Source organism: Gigantopelta aegis, chromosome 10 (assembly GCF_016097555.1).
Source record: "Gigantopelta aegis isolate Gae_Host chromosome 10, Gae_host_genome, whole genome shotgun sequence".
NCBI lineage: Eukaryota > Metazoa > Mollusca > Gastropoda > Neomphalida > Peltospiridae > Gigantopelta > Gigantopelta aegis.
This window is the reverse complement of record NC_054708.1, coordinates 35,355,800-35,375,917: the sequence shown is the minus strand read 5'-3', so window position 1 is coordinate 35,375,917 and position 20,118 is coordinate 35,355,800. Positions and strand designations below refer to the sequence as shown.

Here is a 20,118-nt window from a genome sequence, read left to right as displayed (position 1 = left end):
TTTTCACATCAATCTGGCTGGATTTGTTTTGTTAAATAGCTTGCATAAAATTCAATTTAGGATTTCACATGTGTTTGGTGTGTGGTAGGCAAGCAATCTAGTTTTCATTTTTAAAAACTGGTCAAGCATGCCACTACGGCAAACTCAGAGAGATCCCTGTTTGTGCTTTCATTTCAACTCCACATTGCTATCCCCATTACCACGTTGTACAAATGAAAGCTGTTGCATGCATGTGAAAGGCTTTTTCAAGTGCAGCGATACAAAATATCAACTGAAATCAGCCTTGCCACAAACTGAACACACCACATGAAGACAGATAAATACTGTAGTACAGTGAAACCCTCAAAAGTGGACCCTCTGTCAGTATAAAATATCCCTTTCTGCTAATTACAAAAATAATGTAGTGGGTTTTCTCTAAAGACTACACATTAGAATTACCAATTGTTTGATATTCAATAGAAAATGATTAACAAATCAGTGTGCTCTAGTGGTATATTTTATAGCTATATGTATCGTTTTGAAGCTGTCCCTGTCTGTGGCCCATTGGGCTATTTCTTGTTCCAGTCAGTGCTCTAGTTGTGTTGTTAAACAAAACAAACTTGAACTTTAACTTTTGGAAGCTTAACCTATCATTTAGATAGTGTGTATTGGTTACTTGGTATTGCTGCTTGGTATTTACTCTAAGTACTGCTACCTAAATACCCACATGTAGGATTCAAACGGTCATTTGTTAAATCACTGGATGTGAATTACAGGGAATTTGGTGAATAAATTTCATTATTAAATCTCAAAAATTAGAAAATCAAATAACTTTGCTTTAAAAGCTTATCGGAGGTCGGACTCGGGATGGTCGTGTTCGAAACCCTAGTGGTATATGGGCACGTTAAACTAGTTATCATTAAAAGCTTTAATTTTTTGTTATATTGTTTGACTAACAAAACTTGAATTTGGTAATGATTTTCTGATAAAATTCCTTAGATTGCTAATAATTGTCTCTGTCCGACTTAACGTAAACCTGTATGCAGGGGCAGTTCGTATATAGGTTGCTGATTACACTGTCCATACATGAACTATTTGACATTAGGACCAACTGTATCTCAATGTCTCTTCTGTCTTCTTGCTTCTCTTATACTGACATATAATATGTCAGAGAATATGTGGGGATGTATAGCATTTTATGTTCAGTCTGTTCGATTAACTTGAGAATTGTTTACAATTGTCACCTTTTTATGAGTGTACAGACTGGTATTGTTTTGGTTCTCCCATCCAAAAAGTCTACATCAAACATGTTTTTGTATGGAATATGTTGATCAACATTTTTTGTTTGTTTACAAGTGTCCAGTTTTTATGCTTAGGAAAAGGTTTATAATTGTAAAGGGTCCCTTACTTCAGTTCAAAGTGGGAATATTATAGGCTAGAAATACCCATTTCTGTGATCATAAAATTACAGATGGAAACAAGGAATTACAAATTATAAAAAGAATTTGCATTAAAATTGCACCATTCTTAGGCTTCGATATCAGCTTGTTGCATGACATTTGTAGAAGTTGATAACAGCTGCCTATAAATTCATTTTCACCTGTAATTTCTATTGTTAAAGATATAATTTAAGATTTCCACGTGTAATTTCTGTTTTTAATGATGTCACTGCCATGTGTTTCTTACTTGACTGGTCATGATGACCCATGGATATGGTATTAGTGCACAGGTTCTGTTATGAGCACCCATTATTATAATTCATACTGTCCTGTCTGTGAGAAAGTGCATATAAAAGATACCTTGCTGCATTAAGAAAATGTAGCGAAGGAAGGAAATTTTTTATTTAATGACACAATCAGCACATTTTATTTATGGTTATATGGCGTCGGACATATGGTTAAGGACCACACAGATATTGAGAGAGGAAACCCACTGTCGCCACTTCATGGGCTACTCTTTTCCTCTATTGACTGCGAGTCAGAATTACCAAATGTTTGACATCCAATAGCCGATGATTAATATATCAATGTGCTCTAGTGGTGTTGTTAAACAAAACAAACTTTACTTTTTTTTCTTTATGGGTAGGAATAGCCTATGCAGGACTCTTCTCTCTGTCTCTCTGTCTGTCTCCTCTCACTCTCTGTTTCTCTCTCTCTCTCTCTCTCTCTCTCTCTCTCTCTCTCTCTCTCTCTCTCTCTCTCTCTCTCTCTCTCTCTCTCTCTCTCTCTCTCTCTCTCTCTATTTCTCTCTATTAGTCAAATGTCAAAATAAAAATGTTAAACCTCAAATAGTCATCATAGCATGATTCTGTGTCTCTGCATTCAGAAGTGTAAGATTATGAGATGGAATCCCCAAATACTAAATGATGCTTATGATTCTGGCTGAACCCTAACAAAATCCCCAACTTCAGTGCCTTCATAAAATAGTTTAAAATGTGCTGAGGTTTCAAACGTATTCCTTTCCTTTCCATTCAGCTATAATTTGACTGGTGCTCACCATGTCACATTCATTTAACATTACAACAGCAATTAGTAATGCAATAGAGCCCTGCCATCAACTGAACATAAAGCTGTTGTGCTGAATGCCTTCTAAATGGCCAGTTACTAATTGATTACAAACAAGATTAAATAAAATTTAACAATTTGATATAAATACATGTGCATGTACAATTCTGTATGTGTATATGTTTTATTAAAATAATTAACGGTCAAGTATTAATTTATATCAGCACTATTTCCTTCAGGGGTACTGCACTGACACAAAAGACTTGTTTAGTTATTAATATTAGTTCTAACACAGATTGCATAATTAGAGATATTTCAACAGCTCTCGTGTAAGGATAAAGTCTAATTAAATAATATCTTAGTTTCTGACTTTAAAGCAATTCAGTATGTAACAAAGTCTATGCCAAATGCATACTAATGAAATTGTCTTTGTAACGTCATTGCTAAACAACCACTAAACATTCTTTGCTTCAGTTATGTATTTTGACTTTGGAAAACGTGATTGGCAAAATTTTGGTTTTAATACCCAACATTTCAGTAGCGATGCAATCAGATTAATTCTCACACTGTTTCCAATTATAATATTTGTAACATAGGCTCTAAGGAAGTATTTATTCTTTACTAAAACAGGGAAATAAATAAATGTATTTAGGAAACGTGTATTGCATGAATGATACTTCGCAGGAATTTATCATCTTTGACATAATTTGAGCACAAATTTAATTGCTCAGTATGTTCTCATTTAACTGAATGTAGTTTCATTAGCATTTAAAATTGAAACATGATAAGCTAACATATGTTTCTCATTTTGGTTTTAGACAAATCCTCCAAGACCGTCAAATTCAGAAGGCAGCCTTGCAGGTGCTGAAAGATATGATGGCATAAAATGTCAAAGTGAAAACAGCATAACTAAAAACAAGTTAAAGGAACTGTTAATTCAGACTGAGTTAACACAGAGGCACAGATTCGTCCATTTAATGACCAAGTCTTGGCCAATGAGAAATGTTACAGTTGATGCTGAATCTGCTACATCATCTGATCATCCTCTTAATTTATGTATGGACTCTCCAAGTCCTTCCAAGGACCCAGTCCAGGGAATAAACAGCACTCTGGATGTGTCTGGGTGTGCTGGTATCAACAACTCTATGGCCATTGTGAAAAAAGTAGGAGAGAAAGGTGCTTCAACAACTGAACTACAACCATCACCATCTAGAAAGCCCAAGGTTTCGGAAATGGAAGGAGATGGTGAACATGAAGACGCACATAATCGTGATGAAACTGTCGATGCTAGTGCCTTGCAGGTGGATGTGAATTACCAGTCTTTTAGTGCAGGGTGCCTCCCATCAGAATCAGCTGACAGCTTTGTTGTGAAGACAGAAATAGTTTCGACATCTGAAGATGAATTTCCCAATGCTGTGCAACATCTGCCATCACCACTGGATGCAAGGGGATCTGAGGAGTGTGAGGAGACCAGTAAACATATTGTTTCCCATGATGCACAGACATTGTCAGCTCCAACAAAATATGGCAAGCTTCCCACTGTGTTGGTGTCAAAGCATGGTTTTGGGTCAGTGATGCATTATTTAGAACTAATACCGGCCACTTTAAAGCAGAACAGAGGAGCAAGAAAGAGATGTCGAGTTTGCTATGCAACTGGCAGGCGACGCGACACACGGTTTCAGTGTGCAGTGTGCAAGAGAAAGCCAGGATTGTGTCCTGTACCTTGCATGCAGAGGTATCATGACCAGATGACTTTGACACATGAAGAGGTTAATGATGCTATGTTTTAACTTGTGCTTTCACACTAGTTTTCACTTAAATGCATATATATCTCTTTTTTCCTAAGGCAGAGATGAAGATTCTCTAGACTTTTGTTTTGAATTCCTGATTTTAGCTGTACCTATTCTTTCATGAAAAGCTTGGGGAAACCTTTGACTTTTTGAGATTAATCAAAAAAAAATCTGATTTTTTTTTATAATCAGTGTTATTTTCTTCTTTAATGAGAAAATTTTTATCAGTTGAGAATTTGGCAGCAAAATCAAATTTTTGTCAGTTGTATCTTTTATGCAGTGCATAATACTAGTATATGACTCGTTTCTCAGCAAGCTGGTATCTGTATTTTACTACAGATTAAAATAAGTTATTCCTTCAGCTTGGCTTGCCCATAACAATAATTGTATTTGGCAGTGAATATTAAAAAAAAAAAATCCACTGATTTCTAATATTATCATGAATCAAACTTGATTTTTCACCCGGTGTTTCAACCTGTTGAGCAGCAACCCAAGAGTATAGCCATAAGTGTCTTCTTAACATAGGCTGCTTAAAACTAAATTTGATGATGAAGCATACTAAATTTGATAATTAAGTAAAAAATGAAGTTTGCTTTTTACATTGATTGTCTGCTTAGTGACTCCTGAATTTGCTACTTTTCAAGTCTTTTGTTAAGATGTTTATGACCAACAGATCCCTTTTAACAACTAAAACTATGTATAAAGTACATTTTTGTTTGTTTAAATATCAGTGTACATTGAATGTGTTTTGGTCATCCACATGCTTGTAATAGCTCAAACTTCATAATATGCATGTATATATTTTTTGTATGTACAAAATTATTGTGTGTTAAAAAAACTTTTGGGGCTGTTACAAAAATCAGGATGACCACAAGCATACTGAATATATAGACACTAATTGTTAAATATTCTAAGCCAAGAAAATGTATCATAGTTTTAGTTATTGAAAAGTCCTGTTTAGGAGAAAATTGTTAAATGGCAGCACACTCGGGACACCCTCTTAATAGAAGTGGCTACTCTAGTAAGTTGTATTGTTATTTTGTTAATGCTTGCTATATTACATTGTTACATTTTTTAGAGTTTATTTGTTGGTTGATTTTTAGGTCACCTGAGCCAAAGGCTCGAGTGATTAATTGTGATCTCTTTTCGTCCATCGTTCTGTGATGTGCGTTGTCAGTCGTGCACAAATGTTTCACATTGTTGACTACTTCTCCAAAACTTCTTGACCAATTCCAACAAAATTTTGTGTGAAGCTTTCTTGGCACATAGAGAAACAAATTTGTTTTGACCAATTCCAACCAAAATTCTCTCTGGGGGTGAAGTTTACTATACATGTAAACTAAGATCAAGTTTTGAACCATGGAAAGTAAATTTGTGAATTTGACCATTCTGATGTCCCCACTCCAAGGGATTGAGGGACGGGGCCAAAAGGAAAATTAGCCAATAAAAAAAATCTTCTCTACTTCCAGAAAAGCTATAATTGAATAGTCTTTATATATGTAAAAGTCGTTAGATGGTTTATCAAAGTTATGAATTTCATTAACGTTTGTGCCTGAGGAGAGGTGAAGTTTACTGAGTTGTAAAAAGAAATGCATTCAAACTGTATATTATTCCCAACTACTAGACCCTTTCCAAATATATTTGGCGGGAAGCTTCCTTGACCCATAGAAAAACAAAATTATAAGTTTGGTCATTCTGACCCCTCTCCCCAATCCTCTGAAAATGGATATCATGCATTTCATGAGTCTGGTAGATGAGGTCAACAGTTTACTTAGGTGATCGTTTGGGCCCATGGGCCTCGTATTTTTTTTCCTCCCCCAAATATGTAATTGATGGGTTTTTTCATGTATAGTAACTAAGTATAGTGTAGTACCATAAACTTTGATTTTTAATTTCACAGCAGATTACTAAATAATTTTAAAAACTATTCTTGACTTTGTAGCCATTTTAACATGTGTTTTTATAGTATTAGTTTTTTAACACCGAAAATTACATGTGACTTGCCTTTTCTTCCCTAGAATATCAATATATGATTTTAATCAATCTAATGGTTATAGTATTTCAAGCTAGATTTTAATTGCAATACTTTCATACTCATTGAAGGGACTATCCTGAGTTTTCAGTTTAGATGATGTCGACCGACAGAGACTTCTTTAACGACTGTAATTACATATTAAAAATAGTTTCGTGTTTCTGATCCTTCTAATATTTTCTTTGTACATACAAAATTATTGAAATAACAATTCTTGTTTGGGCTACTTCCTAATATTAGGACGATCAGAAACATATTGAATATACTGATACTGATATTCTAAACAAAAACTAAAATTTAATATGTCATTACAAGTCCATTAGAACATTTTGTTAATAGAAAGTATCTTACAATGCAGCAAATTTGGGACCGTCATTTTAAAAATATGAAATGGATAAGAAAGGCAAACTTAGTTTGAGCTGTTGCAAATATTAGGATGCCCAGAAAAATTTAAATATACTGATATTAATATTGGTTTAAAAAGGTCGGTTAGTTGGAAACTTGCTACAATGGCTCAATGTCATGAATGTCCTTTTAAGCCAAATGTAGAATATTTGTTAAAGTGTGATATACATATATATCAAGATGAGCCATTGGACAAATTCCCTCAGTGCTATGCAATATAAATTCTTATTTATGGCAGCTTGTATTGGGGGAAATATGTTTAATGGGTTTTTTTTATTCTGGAAAAAATCACTTAACAATAACATGGTGTGTTGTCCTAGTTATTGAGTGATTTATGGCTTACTAACCAATGACCTAGTCTGTACTAAATAATTGTTACGCCATCACTATTTGACAAACATTCAAACTGATGTCATGTCAGATTGACTCTACAGTATATTGTATTAAATTTAAACTTTCAGTATTATTTTTGTTCAAAATGTTATTTTAAAACTATTATTTAAAAAAAAAAATGACATAATTGTCATACAGTTATCTATGAAAGTGAATATTAAAACAATAAGTTGTGGCAGTGCTGAAAATAATGTAGAGAGATTTACCAGTATATCAAAGGTTGTCGTTTTTGTTCTATTTTGTTTGGGCGGAGGGGGTTCATTGGTTTTTTTTATGAGAAAATAAAAACTTGACTGAAATATAATCACAATGTTTAGGTATCCCACACTTCTTAGTTCTTTGTTCACTAAAATCTTCACAAGTTTTAAGCAAATATGAATTATGCAGGTTCATATGATACACATCATTTGACGTCCATTATATAAGGGGCAGAATGTAGCTCAGTATCAGAGTGCTCACCTGAGGCATGGTAGGTTAGCAGGATCGATTATCATCTCTGGTTTTTTCCTGTGTCCAAACCACTGCACCAAAACTGGTACACCAAAGTTCAGTGTTTCTGTCAGAAAGAAACTTTTGGGTATGGTGCTATGGAATTGAATGCAACCACAGTCAACATGAAAATGGGTTAAGTTTAGGGTTAGGGTTAAGAAAATCATACAGTAATGATAAGAGTAATTAATTTTGTTAAAAGGTTAACTTAAAAAAATAAAATCTGCAAAAAAGTTTGGGTATGGCACTATACCCATTTTACTCTGGCAGAAAACTTGCAAAGGCTGTGACATGAGCTGTTCTATGGGAAAACGCACATTAAAAAATCCCTTGCTGCTTTGTCAGTAGGAACAGCCTGTGTGGCAGCAGCAGTTCCCTCTATTTCTCTTTACCAAGTGTTGAAATATATATTGTGTATTCTATTTATCTAATTACTCGAAGAATGTAAAGGGTGCAATATTGCAAGTACATTCTGCTGTGGCAATTAAAATTTACAAATAATTTGCCTTTTGGCAAATAGACTATTTTGTCAATATTTGGCTGTCATTTTGACATAAATTTTAGTTTACAGTCAGTCAGATGATACATATATTGACAATAAAAAATATATGCATAAACTTCTAAAATCACTCAAAGTATTCCAAATGCGATAACAGTTTTGGCAATTTGATGATTGAGGTGTTTTTAACAATCAGAAAGCCCTGCATTCGTGGGCCCATGGGCTATTTCTCATTCTAGCCAGTGCACCATGACTGGTATATCAAAGGTGCTATTCTGTCTGTGGGATGGTGCATATAAAAAATCCCTTGCTACTAATGGAAAAAGGTAGAGGGTTTCCTCTCTAAGACTGTATGTCAAAATTACCAAATGTTTGACATCCAATAGCCGATGATTAATAAATAATGTGCTCTATAATTCCGTTTGCGTGAAAAGGAAACCGATGAATTGGCACATAACTATAATAAATAATGTTAAATCTTATACTAAAACATTTCTGTATAAATAAAAAGGTTTCTTAACAAATTGCCGTCAAAATATATAGATTAATCTCATTTTTAATACACGGTTGAAGACAAAATGCTAGAACAGCCTTAGCTGCATTGCTATCAATTACTTTGATAATGCAGTACACTGAAATCAAAGGTTGAACAGTGTGTTCTCTACGTTGGCTGTTCCATTAGTTGTCTTCATACCTGCATTGTAAAATAAGATTATGCAATTTAATGATAATTTATCAAGAAACTTTTATTACTCTGAATTTGTTTTCTCAAGAAATGTTATTCGAGATTTAAAACTTAATAATATACTTTTATCCTATAACTTACCCATGATATCCATGTCATAAACCCATGTGATAATTTTAGTGTATTAACCCAGTTAATAATGGTATGCAAATTTGCAAGGTCTCTAGGTAATGTGTTGCTGTGGATGGGTCATTTGCTTACAAGCCAACAAGACCTGTGTACCTGAGCATAACATTTTCACTGATTTAGTTAAAATGTGTGACATCAAACTAATTTGTGCTAATCGTGATGATGTCATATTACTGATGGCGGTTACTAAAAATTAAATTAAAATGTTATTTTAGAAGTGTTATAGGATAAATAGAATTCGCTACTCGTGTTTTTTAATGTGTAAAATATCAACCTCATCTAATTTATTGGTATAATACCGATTAACATAGACTCGGTTGATATTTTCCATGTTGAAAAATATTTGTGACGAATCCTCTATTTATATGAATTTTAATTTCATTCATTATAGAGTTATATGCTAATTCGTCAGTTCCTATTTCACGCAAACAGACTATAGTTAAACAAAATAAACAAACTTGTGACACATACAAATGTTCCGATTATAGCATAAATGAACTCAAAACACTTGAACAAATCTCTGATTATTTTACTTTATGCTGGCCATGTGTTTTTGTGGTATATTAAAAGAAATATAAATAAATGTTAAAAAAGAAGACAACATTTTTTCTCTATAAATCATGTGATCATATTTTTATTTCTTAATGATTGTAATGATTTATTTTGCTAGGTACAAAACAGAAAACATGTAGCAATTTAGATATACATAATTATGTGTTTTACAATGTTAAATTTTCACTTCGATTTGATCATTTGCGAAACATTTCTGTTGTGAAACATGCAGAGACCATTTTACCGAAATCGAGGTTGGTGTTTAAACAATTCATTCATGTATATCCATATTAATAATACTTGATATGTTGCCTGAGTTGGCTAGAGGTTTATTTCATTTACTAGTCAACTGTCCCCTGATATATTTTACTTGTGACATTCAAAGTTACATAAAATTGCCAATGATACTAGTAGTCCATGGACCAGGTTCCGAAACACCTCCCCCTAGGGATTTTTGGAGACAAGTATTTTTAGATACCTCATTATATATGAATTTAATATCTGCTTGTCTACAGCAAAAATGTTGGTGGATTAAAAAAATATCGCCATTTGAATGGGGGTACCGTTGCACATTTTGTTCCCAAAAACACTATATTAAAAAATTAAATATGGTGATAAAGTTGTCATCCATATAAATTTTTAACAGATATAAGGCCAAAATGAATGATATTCATCCTATACTAGATGTTAATAGTAACAAACCAAATAACAATGCAATATGTGGTATGAATAATGATATACTCATCGGCAAACGTTAAGCGATGCCTGAAATGCATTATTTTCTATATTTACACATATTTTGGGTTGCTTGAACCTTTTACTATTAAAAATTGCACTGTATTTAATATATTGAGGCAGCATTATTCAAATATGGTTCAGTATATCTGCCTATACTATACTCAACAAAATTAATTAAGGTCCAATAGATAATTTAGCATTTTCCTTTAAATATGGGGGAAAATACAACTTCTTCCGTTGAAAGTTGTCAGCATTGTGGCATGTTCTTAAACTTAATGACTTAAATAACAATTTTGAGGGAACACAATGACAAAAAACATTCTGAACAAATGTGTAACAAATATTTGCCTAATGCTCATTTCAATATTTTTCATAAGTATGTGAAATCCCAGTGTTTTTTGTGTGATATAACCAGTAAAATTTTACTGAAACAATGTATAGAAGCCATATATATGACCAAAACATGCTAAAATAGTATGACAGTAACAAAGAATTATATTATAAGAAAGTTTACTAGCCCTTAATTAATTTTGTTGAGTATACATGTATGTGCATCAATATTATGAATATGTCCCTCTTTACTAAACACAAGTGTTAAAAATTTAAAGCATTAGTTTTGTGTACCTACCATAATTTCTTTTGCATACAAGTCATCTATGTCACAGAAGTTCATCTAGTCTGTGTTTGTAATATTTTTAGATTTGCCTTTATATTTACATTGTGCTTAACGTATGCTCAAGTGTATATAATTAGTTTCTACATCAAATATTGTCTAGGACAGTTTTGACTTCCTTTCATATTCCTTTGCATTTTCATGCAATTAAAATATGTCTGTCATGTTCACAATTTCTGGTATTCTCCTTCTCCAGGCTCTGCTCTAGTTCCCCCATCAGTATGTCCATCAGCTCTCATGATATCATATCACTATTTCATCTCTAGTGTGCCTTCTAAAATTTCTCAGCCATATGACCATTTGGTTGGGGAATAGCCTGGTATGCGTGGCATGACTGATACCAAATGACAACTTGGCAATTTGTTTTCTTTATGTGCATTCTCAGAGCATTCTCAGTGAATACTTACATGTAGAGTGGAGAAGGCTGATTTATACTCTACTGTAGTTCAATATTATCATCCTTGGTTTGGCAACAAACATTTCCAGATATTTCTCAAGTCATGATGTTTTTGTATGTTATTCGCACCTGCACTCCCATAGAGAAGGTATATGAAATGATCTGCTTCTTAAATATATGAACATCAATTTTTGCAGAACTTCCATGAGCTAACAACATTTTAAAGAAGTCTTGGTGTTGCTTGAGAATGTTCAAAACCTCCAGTTTTCCATTCTGCATAAAAGCACTGTTGGTATCATAGCCAGTAATGGCAAGCACAGCTGAAATTGCTAGTTGGTGTTTTCCCTGCATCCTTAATGATGCTGTGCACATCTATAAGATGCCTCTTGTTGCCAAATTGAGTGTATACAAATGTCAGTATCCCGGATGGTGAACTGGCAGTAATGTACAGACATTGAAGTATAATCTTTGTTTCTGCATTTTCTTGTGCACTTTACAACACCCTCAGACATGGTTTGCGTTTGAAACATGTACTTTGTCTCACAAATAGAACCCTCTTCCCAAGAAGCTGAGGGCAGAATTTTCTTTTTTTCATTTAAGTGGTCTTCTAGTCTCTTAAGACTTTTGTAGGGATTCCTTAGATCAAGTGTGGCTTGGAAGAACCCCTTTCACATGAGAAATTTAGTGCCAAACCACAATTTGTTTTTTTAATAATAAAAGCTTCAGGCAATCCTAAGTATGTGTATACATAGAAATTAATACATTTCTGGTATTGCTTACTGGTAACTTATTTTGAGAAGTATATAATTATTCATACCTCATATTATATTGTTTTGTAATTGTTATTAACATCTACTTAATAGAATAAAAGGAAGGATGTAGAAATAGAAAATTGTAAACTTCACATATATCATATTTGGGTCACATAAAATGATTGAGAATTGGGAATGAAAATTAGATTTTTATAGTGCTAGATATTTGCCTGATGACAATATTCTATGTAGATATCAAATATATACACCAAAACATAAGTTAAGCATAATATAAATAGAACTGCAATTCTAAAATATTACAAAAAGCAACAAATAACCTAGCTATTGTAAGATGAACTGTTGTGAGACAGATAAATTGTATATGTAATGCAGACTTGCCTAGAATGGTATGTAAATTCACTTTTTATGTTTGTAAGACTTGTGTGTAATATAAAAATATTCAAAATATCCATGTAAATGGTTTATACAGCATGTACTGCACCATATTTAAGTAATGCTGACTTCAGATATTAAATACAATACAACAATAAAAGGATCAGAATGTTTTAGGTACGGTATGTATATATACACATGTACATAGAGAATTACGTATATCGGGAACTGTGTAACTTTTGCTGGTGAGTATACCCCCGGTACTATATCCATACCACATACATTGCATTGCTTTGTGGTTTGTTGTTATGAACATGTAATTTAGCATGAATAGCATTCATGATTTGGTCTTAAACCTGTTCAAAATATGTCTGGATGTTAACTTGAACATTGCCATGCAGTTTTTTCATATACTCAGGACATTTCAAATTCATTGACTCACTATGCTTAGTCAGATGCCAAAAATGTATTATTTTTTGGTGGAATACATTCACCAGTAACCCAGCTTTAAAGTAAAAGCAGTGATATAGTCCAGAATTATTTTCAAATATTTTTGAAAATTATGTGGAACATTCACCTTGATCAGAAATTTGCCCTGTTAAAAATAAATAGGGTGCCTACACTCGAACGTGCCCTACAGGCACACCCACCAACAGATTGCCTGCAGACAAGCTGATTTGAATATGTCTATGGATAGGCTTCAAAGATATACTCATCTTGAAAAATCCCGGGGGGCAGGGGGGGTTATAGTGGGCCCACAGTCTATAGGATAAGAATTTATTATGTCATAAAGTGACAACTGTGTTTATCATTGCAATAGTAAACTTAGATTCGAAAGTGAATATAATTTTCAGTATTAGATACAAATTAACTTTGTAATCTTCATGCCATTGAAGGTACTCTTCTGTTCATTAGTATCCTGAAGAACATCATTGACCGTGGGCAGGATCTAGCTCAGTCGGTAGAGCACTCGCCTGAGGTGCTTGCGTTGCATGATCGAATCACTTCAGTTAACCCATTCTCTGATTGTTTTTTTTTTCTGTCCCAACCATTGCACCACGACTAGTATATCAAACGCAGTGGTATGTACTGTCCTGTCTGTGGGGAAATGTATCTAAAAGATTCTTTGCAGGTTTTTCCCCAAGACAATGAATAAAAAAATTACCACTTGTTTAATATGATTAGTAAGTCAATGTGCTCATAGCATACAAGACCTATGTTGTTTTTGTAAAATATAGGATGAAGAGACTAGATTGCAGCTTGACATATTAGGAAGGCAATATTTGAGCTTTAAGAAATGATTCTGGGCCCCGTTCCACGAACCAATCTTAGCGCTAAGATCACACACATACGGTAGTTATGCACTTAAGGTGATCTTAGCGCTAAGATAGCTTTGTGGAATGGGGCCCTGGACCCCCCAAAAATATTTTGCTTTTACCCAACCTACCATCTTAACCAGCAAAAAAATTTTAATGTTCATTTTATATTTTAAGTAGAAACAGTAATTAAATTTAAATGGGTAAAAAGAAAACTCAGAAAAAAACCTAATTTACGATTGAAAAAAAAAAAAAATTGTTTTTTTTTGGTGTGTGTCAGATTATAGAAAATATTAGTTTTTTCCTTTTGTTTATATTTTTAATATTGTATGTTAATAAAATAAATGTGTTTTAAGTTTAATTTATTTAATGTGTTTTAATGTTTGTAAAGTTTAGATATTTTTTATATTTTGAAGTCTAGTTATGAATGCTTTTTCCACTGAGAAATTGAAATGATAAATTTAGTGCTAAAATTCAGATGTCTTTGTGCCAAAAATTTGCATTGTGCATCCATATATAAATTTGTGATAACACTAATGAACATTATTTTCTGAAAGTATATAATACTATAAATATGTTGGTTTTTGTTATCATTTATCATTGTTATTATGTTGTGTGTCGCTTAAGATTCTGACAAATAATTACATGTATAAATGTACATGTAATCTAGTCATTAGATGAAATGACTGAAATGATGTTTAAAGGAACAGGTTAAATCTTTTATTAGGTTACAGGATCATTTCTTTTGACGTTCCCATGATAATCTGTTGTACAGGCATGTACATCAGTGGCAGATTCACACAGGGCTGGAATTTACGAATTTGTCTCCCACGGCAATGTTTAAAAGAATTGCCATTGATGAAACATCTCACTGATGGCAATTTTGAGCCTGCCTGTGGCAATGTTTAAAAAGTGACATTTGCGGAAAATAAACGACTGAAAGGTTACTTTGCTGTATGTAGACATATTTCAAATGTGCAAATAAATGTTAAATACTGGCAGATAATGTACACCAGGTGTATACATCTTGCCATTGTTGAGGAGCTTTACCATTGGTGATGCTTTCTACCTTCGGCTATTTATATGTCAACGATGGCAATTGCTGTCTGTGCCGTCATTAAGTTCGAGCTCTCTTCACATAGGTTTGTTTGGAAGGCAACTCTGGCATTCGAAATGTTGCAATTATTAGTGCATACTGGTGACCTGTTTGAGCTGCACCCCTCCGTACAAGAATCATGGCTGCTCCTGTACTGCCCTGTCTTATGAGCAGTGTGTATATGACTTATTGTTTGTCATTAAAAAGAGTATGTGGCAGAAGCAGTCTTTTTTTTCATTCAGTGGATTAACATGAACCCTAAAGCAGTGTTCTCATATGCAATTTGTTGCACCGACTAGACGCATGCAATTTGTCGTGGCGACTTGAATCGTGTGTGGGAAGACAATACATCATGAGATTTCATGACATTAAAAAAAGCTAGTCCTTTTAAAAATATTTTGTGGGAAATATAAGTCACACAAATGTTTACTGAAATAAAGAAAACATGAACATAGACAATTTACTGATGGTAATATGTAGGAAAACAATTATTGACCACATCTGGACAATAATAGGCTTTATGAGTTTTGACATGTTAATTTTATAAACCAAGAAAAGAAAAACCCTGCAAGGTAACAAAACTGAATGGTGTGATTTATTAGCTTATGATTTGTCATGAGAAATAGGATGTGTGCTAATCACCGTACAACTCCAACACAACTTGGTCTTATGACCAATGTCGTTCCGATTTAGGTGTTCTCACAGTACGATTTGATTGCATGCGACAAGACTAATCACATAATGAGAACACCCCATAACAGCTACATGTGTGCTGCAACATGTAGTATGTAGTGTCCTTTGTGGGACTGAGCATAAAAGCCTGTAAGTTTTGTGTGGGTTTCTTATTGTTTGTTTTCATTAGCCCCAGATCAAACTGATAATGTTTATATGGTTTCCATGCTACATCTCCAGGACTGTCTATATATTGGAGCAGTGTGTGGTTGGACTACTCCAAATATAATCCCATGGACGACAGTGTTAACATGTGTGTCTAAAAAACAAATGTATAGATCCGGTATTAGTATCAGTATTTTGGGGGTGATTTACCTCGGTATCGGTACAGTATCAAGCAATATTTTTGGTATACTCTGATTTAAATGCATGCCCAAGTTAAAGTTCACCCACTAATTTCATCTAAAAATTAAATTCCATACGCAAGGCCCTCATTTCTCTCTTCTTTTCAGCTATTTTGCATTCGTCAGATATATTATTACTGCTTTACTAAATGACGGTTAACATTTTTCAATACCCAAATTTCTGTATTTTGGAAATTTGCTCAGTATGATAAATCGGTATTGACATGATACCGATACTGAACGGTATATATATGGTATACTGCCCAGCTCTATATTTTATAGTATTTTATATTGATAAAATAGTTAGACACTTGGAAATATAAAAATTGACCATGATAATTTTTACATTCATGAAAGTATAAACCACAGAACTGCTTTAAACACTAATGTATGAGCGGCTGTGTGTTAATGTGCTGTGCCATTCATACATTATGGGTAAGACTTAACCCAGTGGTGTAGGGCTTGCCTGATGCACAGTTGGTCTGGATTGATCCATGTTTTTGGGTCCATTGGACTATTTCTCATTCCAACCAGTGCATCATGACAGGTATATAAAAGGTTGTGGTATGTACTGTCCTGTCTGTGGGATGGTGCATGTAAAAATCCCTTGCTCCTAAAGAAAAAATGGAATTGTTTTCCTCTCTAAGACTACATGTCAAAATTACCAAATGTCTGACATCCAATAGCTGATGATGAATAAATCAATGTGCTCTAGTAGTGTCTTTAAACAAAACAAGCTTTAACGTTTCATATATTGTGTAAAGTGGTTCTGTGGTTCATACATCCATGAATGTCAAAAATTATCATGTTCAGTTGTTAAATAAAGACTTGGGTGAAATTATTCAACTTGGTATTTAGTAATTAGAAAAATGAGAGAAGTGTGTAGTAGAATTTCCAGGGTTTAAGTTGGAATTAAAGAACAAATAGTGACACATTTTTTTTGTATTTGTAGTCGAATTCATTTTGTCTTAGCAATAAAATAAAACTATTACAGCTCTGCAATCCTAAGGACATCCAGAATATTGTTTGTCCATTTAAATGTCTTCCATTCAGTGATTCATATACAGAGATGAAATTCCCAATGTTAGCACATCCTGAAAACTTTCCTGTTACCATTCTTTGATGAAAACTTCCCAGGATCTCCATAGAGTTTTATGGATTTCTAGTAATTTTCACCTCTGATCATTTAGTTGTTATATGTGTGCAGTTAAAGGGGGTGGATTTAGCTCAGTCGTAGGGCACTTCAAGTGTGATGGTCAAGTGCTACATGACTGATACATCAAAGGCTATGGTAAGTGATGTGTTTGGAGGGGTGGGTTTTTTTTCTTTTTCAGTAGGATGACAAAGTGTTGAAATAACCATATGTTATCATTTAAAATATGCTGGGGTATTCTATATTTTTTTTTTTTTTGCAATAAAATGTGTCCGATTTTAGATTTAGTTTTTTACTTTTTGAGGGTGTAGTATTTGTATTGCTGCTTACTAAAAAACCATTTCATGTTTGTTTTCAGATGCTTGAACTGGCCCAGTGTCGCGGAGTGTATGTCTACCCACTACAGATCACCCGTGCACGTAACAAACTCTCTCCTACTGCCTGCGCTAATTACCTTCTCAACTGTTTCTACACCACCAATGAACTGTTGGGGTCAAATCTCACCGGTGTCAACAATAAAAAACTGCTAGATCCCCAGATCATTAACAGTATCTTAGGTAAGTTCAAAACACCTACTTATTTCACAAATCTTTAACTTCTCAAAATTAATTCAAGTGATGAGTATTTTTATGACAGATGTCATGTAAACAGCCAGCAGGAATTTAGCATTAAAGCTAATTGGTATTGGATGCAGATTGGAAAGTTTCAGAATTTTAATGCTAAAAATTTTTTCTGAAGTACCACTCAAAAGTGTGCACGTGTTTATGTTCATACTGTATGATACACTTGATTTCTCTGACCGGTGCTAGCATACATGTACTATATATTTTATTCCTGGGTGGTTCAAAAACAACTTTACAACTGTTTACTTATGTATATTAATGTATTTGATAGTTTCAACAACTGGTTATCCAAAATTAATAACACTACAGTGTTGTAACTTTTTGGAACAGTTAAAATGTTCACACTTTCTAGTAGTATGTGTTGTAATTTATTTACACATTTTGTTCTGTTTTTGCATGTTTAATAGTTTCCATAGAATTCAGCAAGATAAAACTACAAGAACTCCGTACAGGTTGCAACAGCCACAGCGTGTACACAGTGGTTTTCTGAAAGGTTAACTTTATGATAAAGTAAAGTTAAAGTCACACTAACACATGCCTTGCCAAGTTGTAGTCAAATATCAGGAGATGACATTACATCCATTTTCATTTCAAATAAATGATATTTCAATTTTATAAAAAAAAGTATTGAAAATCCTGCATTAAAATTGCTTTTTGGCTAAAAAGGAAAAGGACCAAGAGTTAACACTCTTGAATAGTGTTGTAGTTTGTATAATTTCCTCTTCATTAGTTACGTAATTTGTTTGATTTGTCTACAGCATATACACTGAAAACATTAAATGATGTCACATACAAGGCATGCTTGTTTTCGAATAAAGTTTGAAAATATTAGCATATTTTGTAGATATAACACTTTTTGTTCATTACCAGTATTAGGAATACAGAGTATACAGTAAATAGATAAATACAGCTCATAGTTCATAATCTTATTATAAAGTTAACCTGTAACTTCAATAATTCTTAGATAAAATGTCATCTTGATGCATTGTGTCAAGCTCTCTTTTTTTCTCTTCAGCCATTTTACCTGTATTTTATGATTCTTCCAACATTTCTAGTATCTGGAATGAAAAAGAAGAGAATGTTATCTGTTTGTGAATAACTGAATCCCATTAAAACATTTGTAAAATATCCTACAAATATGCAATTGATGACGATGATGACAATATTTGTTATAATTATGTTTGTGTTGTTCACTTGGTGTGACAGTTTATTCTGAGACAAGCTACATTGTATGATGTCATATTTTAAAATATGTATGACATCATATTGCAAAACACTTGTAGAAAAAGTAACATTCTGATCAAAATGCAAATTTTTATGATCATTCTGAATTCCTGATCAGAATGCCCAACCAACAGTGATGTCAACAGAAACAAATGATGAGTTTGTACTGTTACATATTTCTAAGGCTGTTTCTGAGATGAGCATCATATTCAATAAATATTTGTCTGAACCAATATTTTGTCCAGACAGAAATTGTACAAAAAACTATTGCAAGCACACTGATTCCACATTCTAGAAGATAACCGTATCATCTATGCTGACTTCGCTGAAATCTCCTAAAACAAAAAAAATGTAGGCTGCCATTTTGATTTTTTATGGAATACTATCCAAGAGGGGTGCAAGGATGTGACATAATCTAACAACGTCATGTTATGTGTTATGTTTTAGGCATTCATCATGACATATTAATTAAGTCACATTCTTCAGAGGCTTCCACTCCACTGAAGAGTATTCCATAAAGAAGCAAAATGGCAGACGGCAAAAAATGACATGCTTTTTGTCCCCGGAAGTTGATAATGGTGACATGGTTACATTCTAGGGGCGGGACGTAGCCCAGTGGTAAAGTGCTCACTCGACGCACGGTTGGTCTGGGATCGATCCCCGTCGGTGGGCCCACTGGGCTATTTCTCGTTCCAGCCAGTACACCACGACTGGTATATCAAAGGCTGTGATATGTACTCCCTGTCTGTGGAATGGTGCATATAAAAGATCCCTTGCTGCTAATCGAAAAGAGTAGCCCATGAAGTGGTGATAGCGTGTTTCCTCTCTCAATATCTGTGTGGTCCTGAACCATATGTCTGATGCCATATAACATAAATAAAATGTGTTGAGCGCGTCATTAAATAAAACATTTCTTTCTTTCTGGTTACTAGTATACGGTTTTTTTATGATTTCTGTTAACAATGTGGTAACGAAAATAATTTAACCAACAATTATTTGTTTTTTGTTAACATTGAATATGTACATGTGTGTACACTAATTTACTTTTTTGGTGTTTTACAGTTACATGACTTCTGTAATACATGTAACATGAAATAAACAAACATTGAATGGACCTTTTTCTCACAAGCAACCAAATTGCAAGGTTTTGTCCGTGTTGA

At 33.6% G+C, this 20,118-nt stretch overlaps 1 protein-coding gene across 3 annotated transcripts in view; it reads left to right on the top strand.

The window, feature by feature from the left end:
* The window catches only part of LOC121384193, a 41,297-nt gene that overhangs the window by 14,402 nt on the left and 6,777 nt on the right, over positions 1 to 20,118 (top strand). For all 3 annotated transcript variants that reach the window (XM_041514467.1, XM_041514466.1, XM_041514465.1), the window contains exon 5: positions 17,470 to 17,668. In XM_041514467.1, the coding sequence (XP_041370401.1) occupies positions 17,470 to 17,668 (199 nt within the window). The remainder of the gene's footprint in view (positions 1 to 17,469; positions 17,669 to 20,118) is intronic.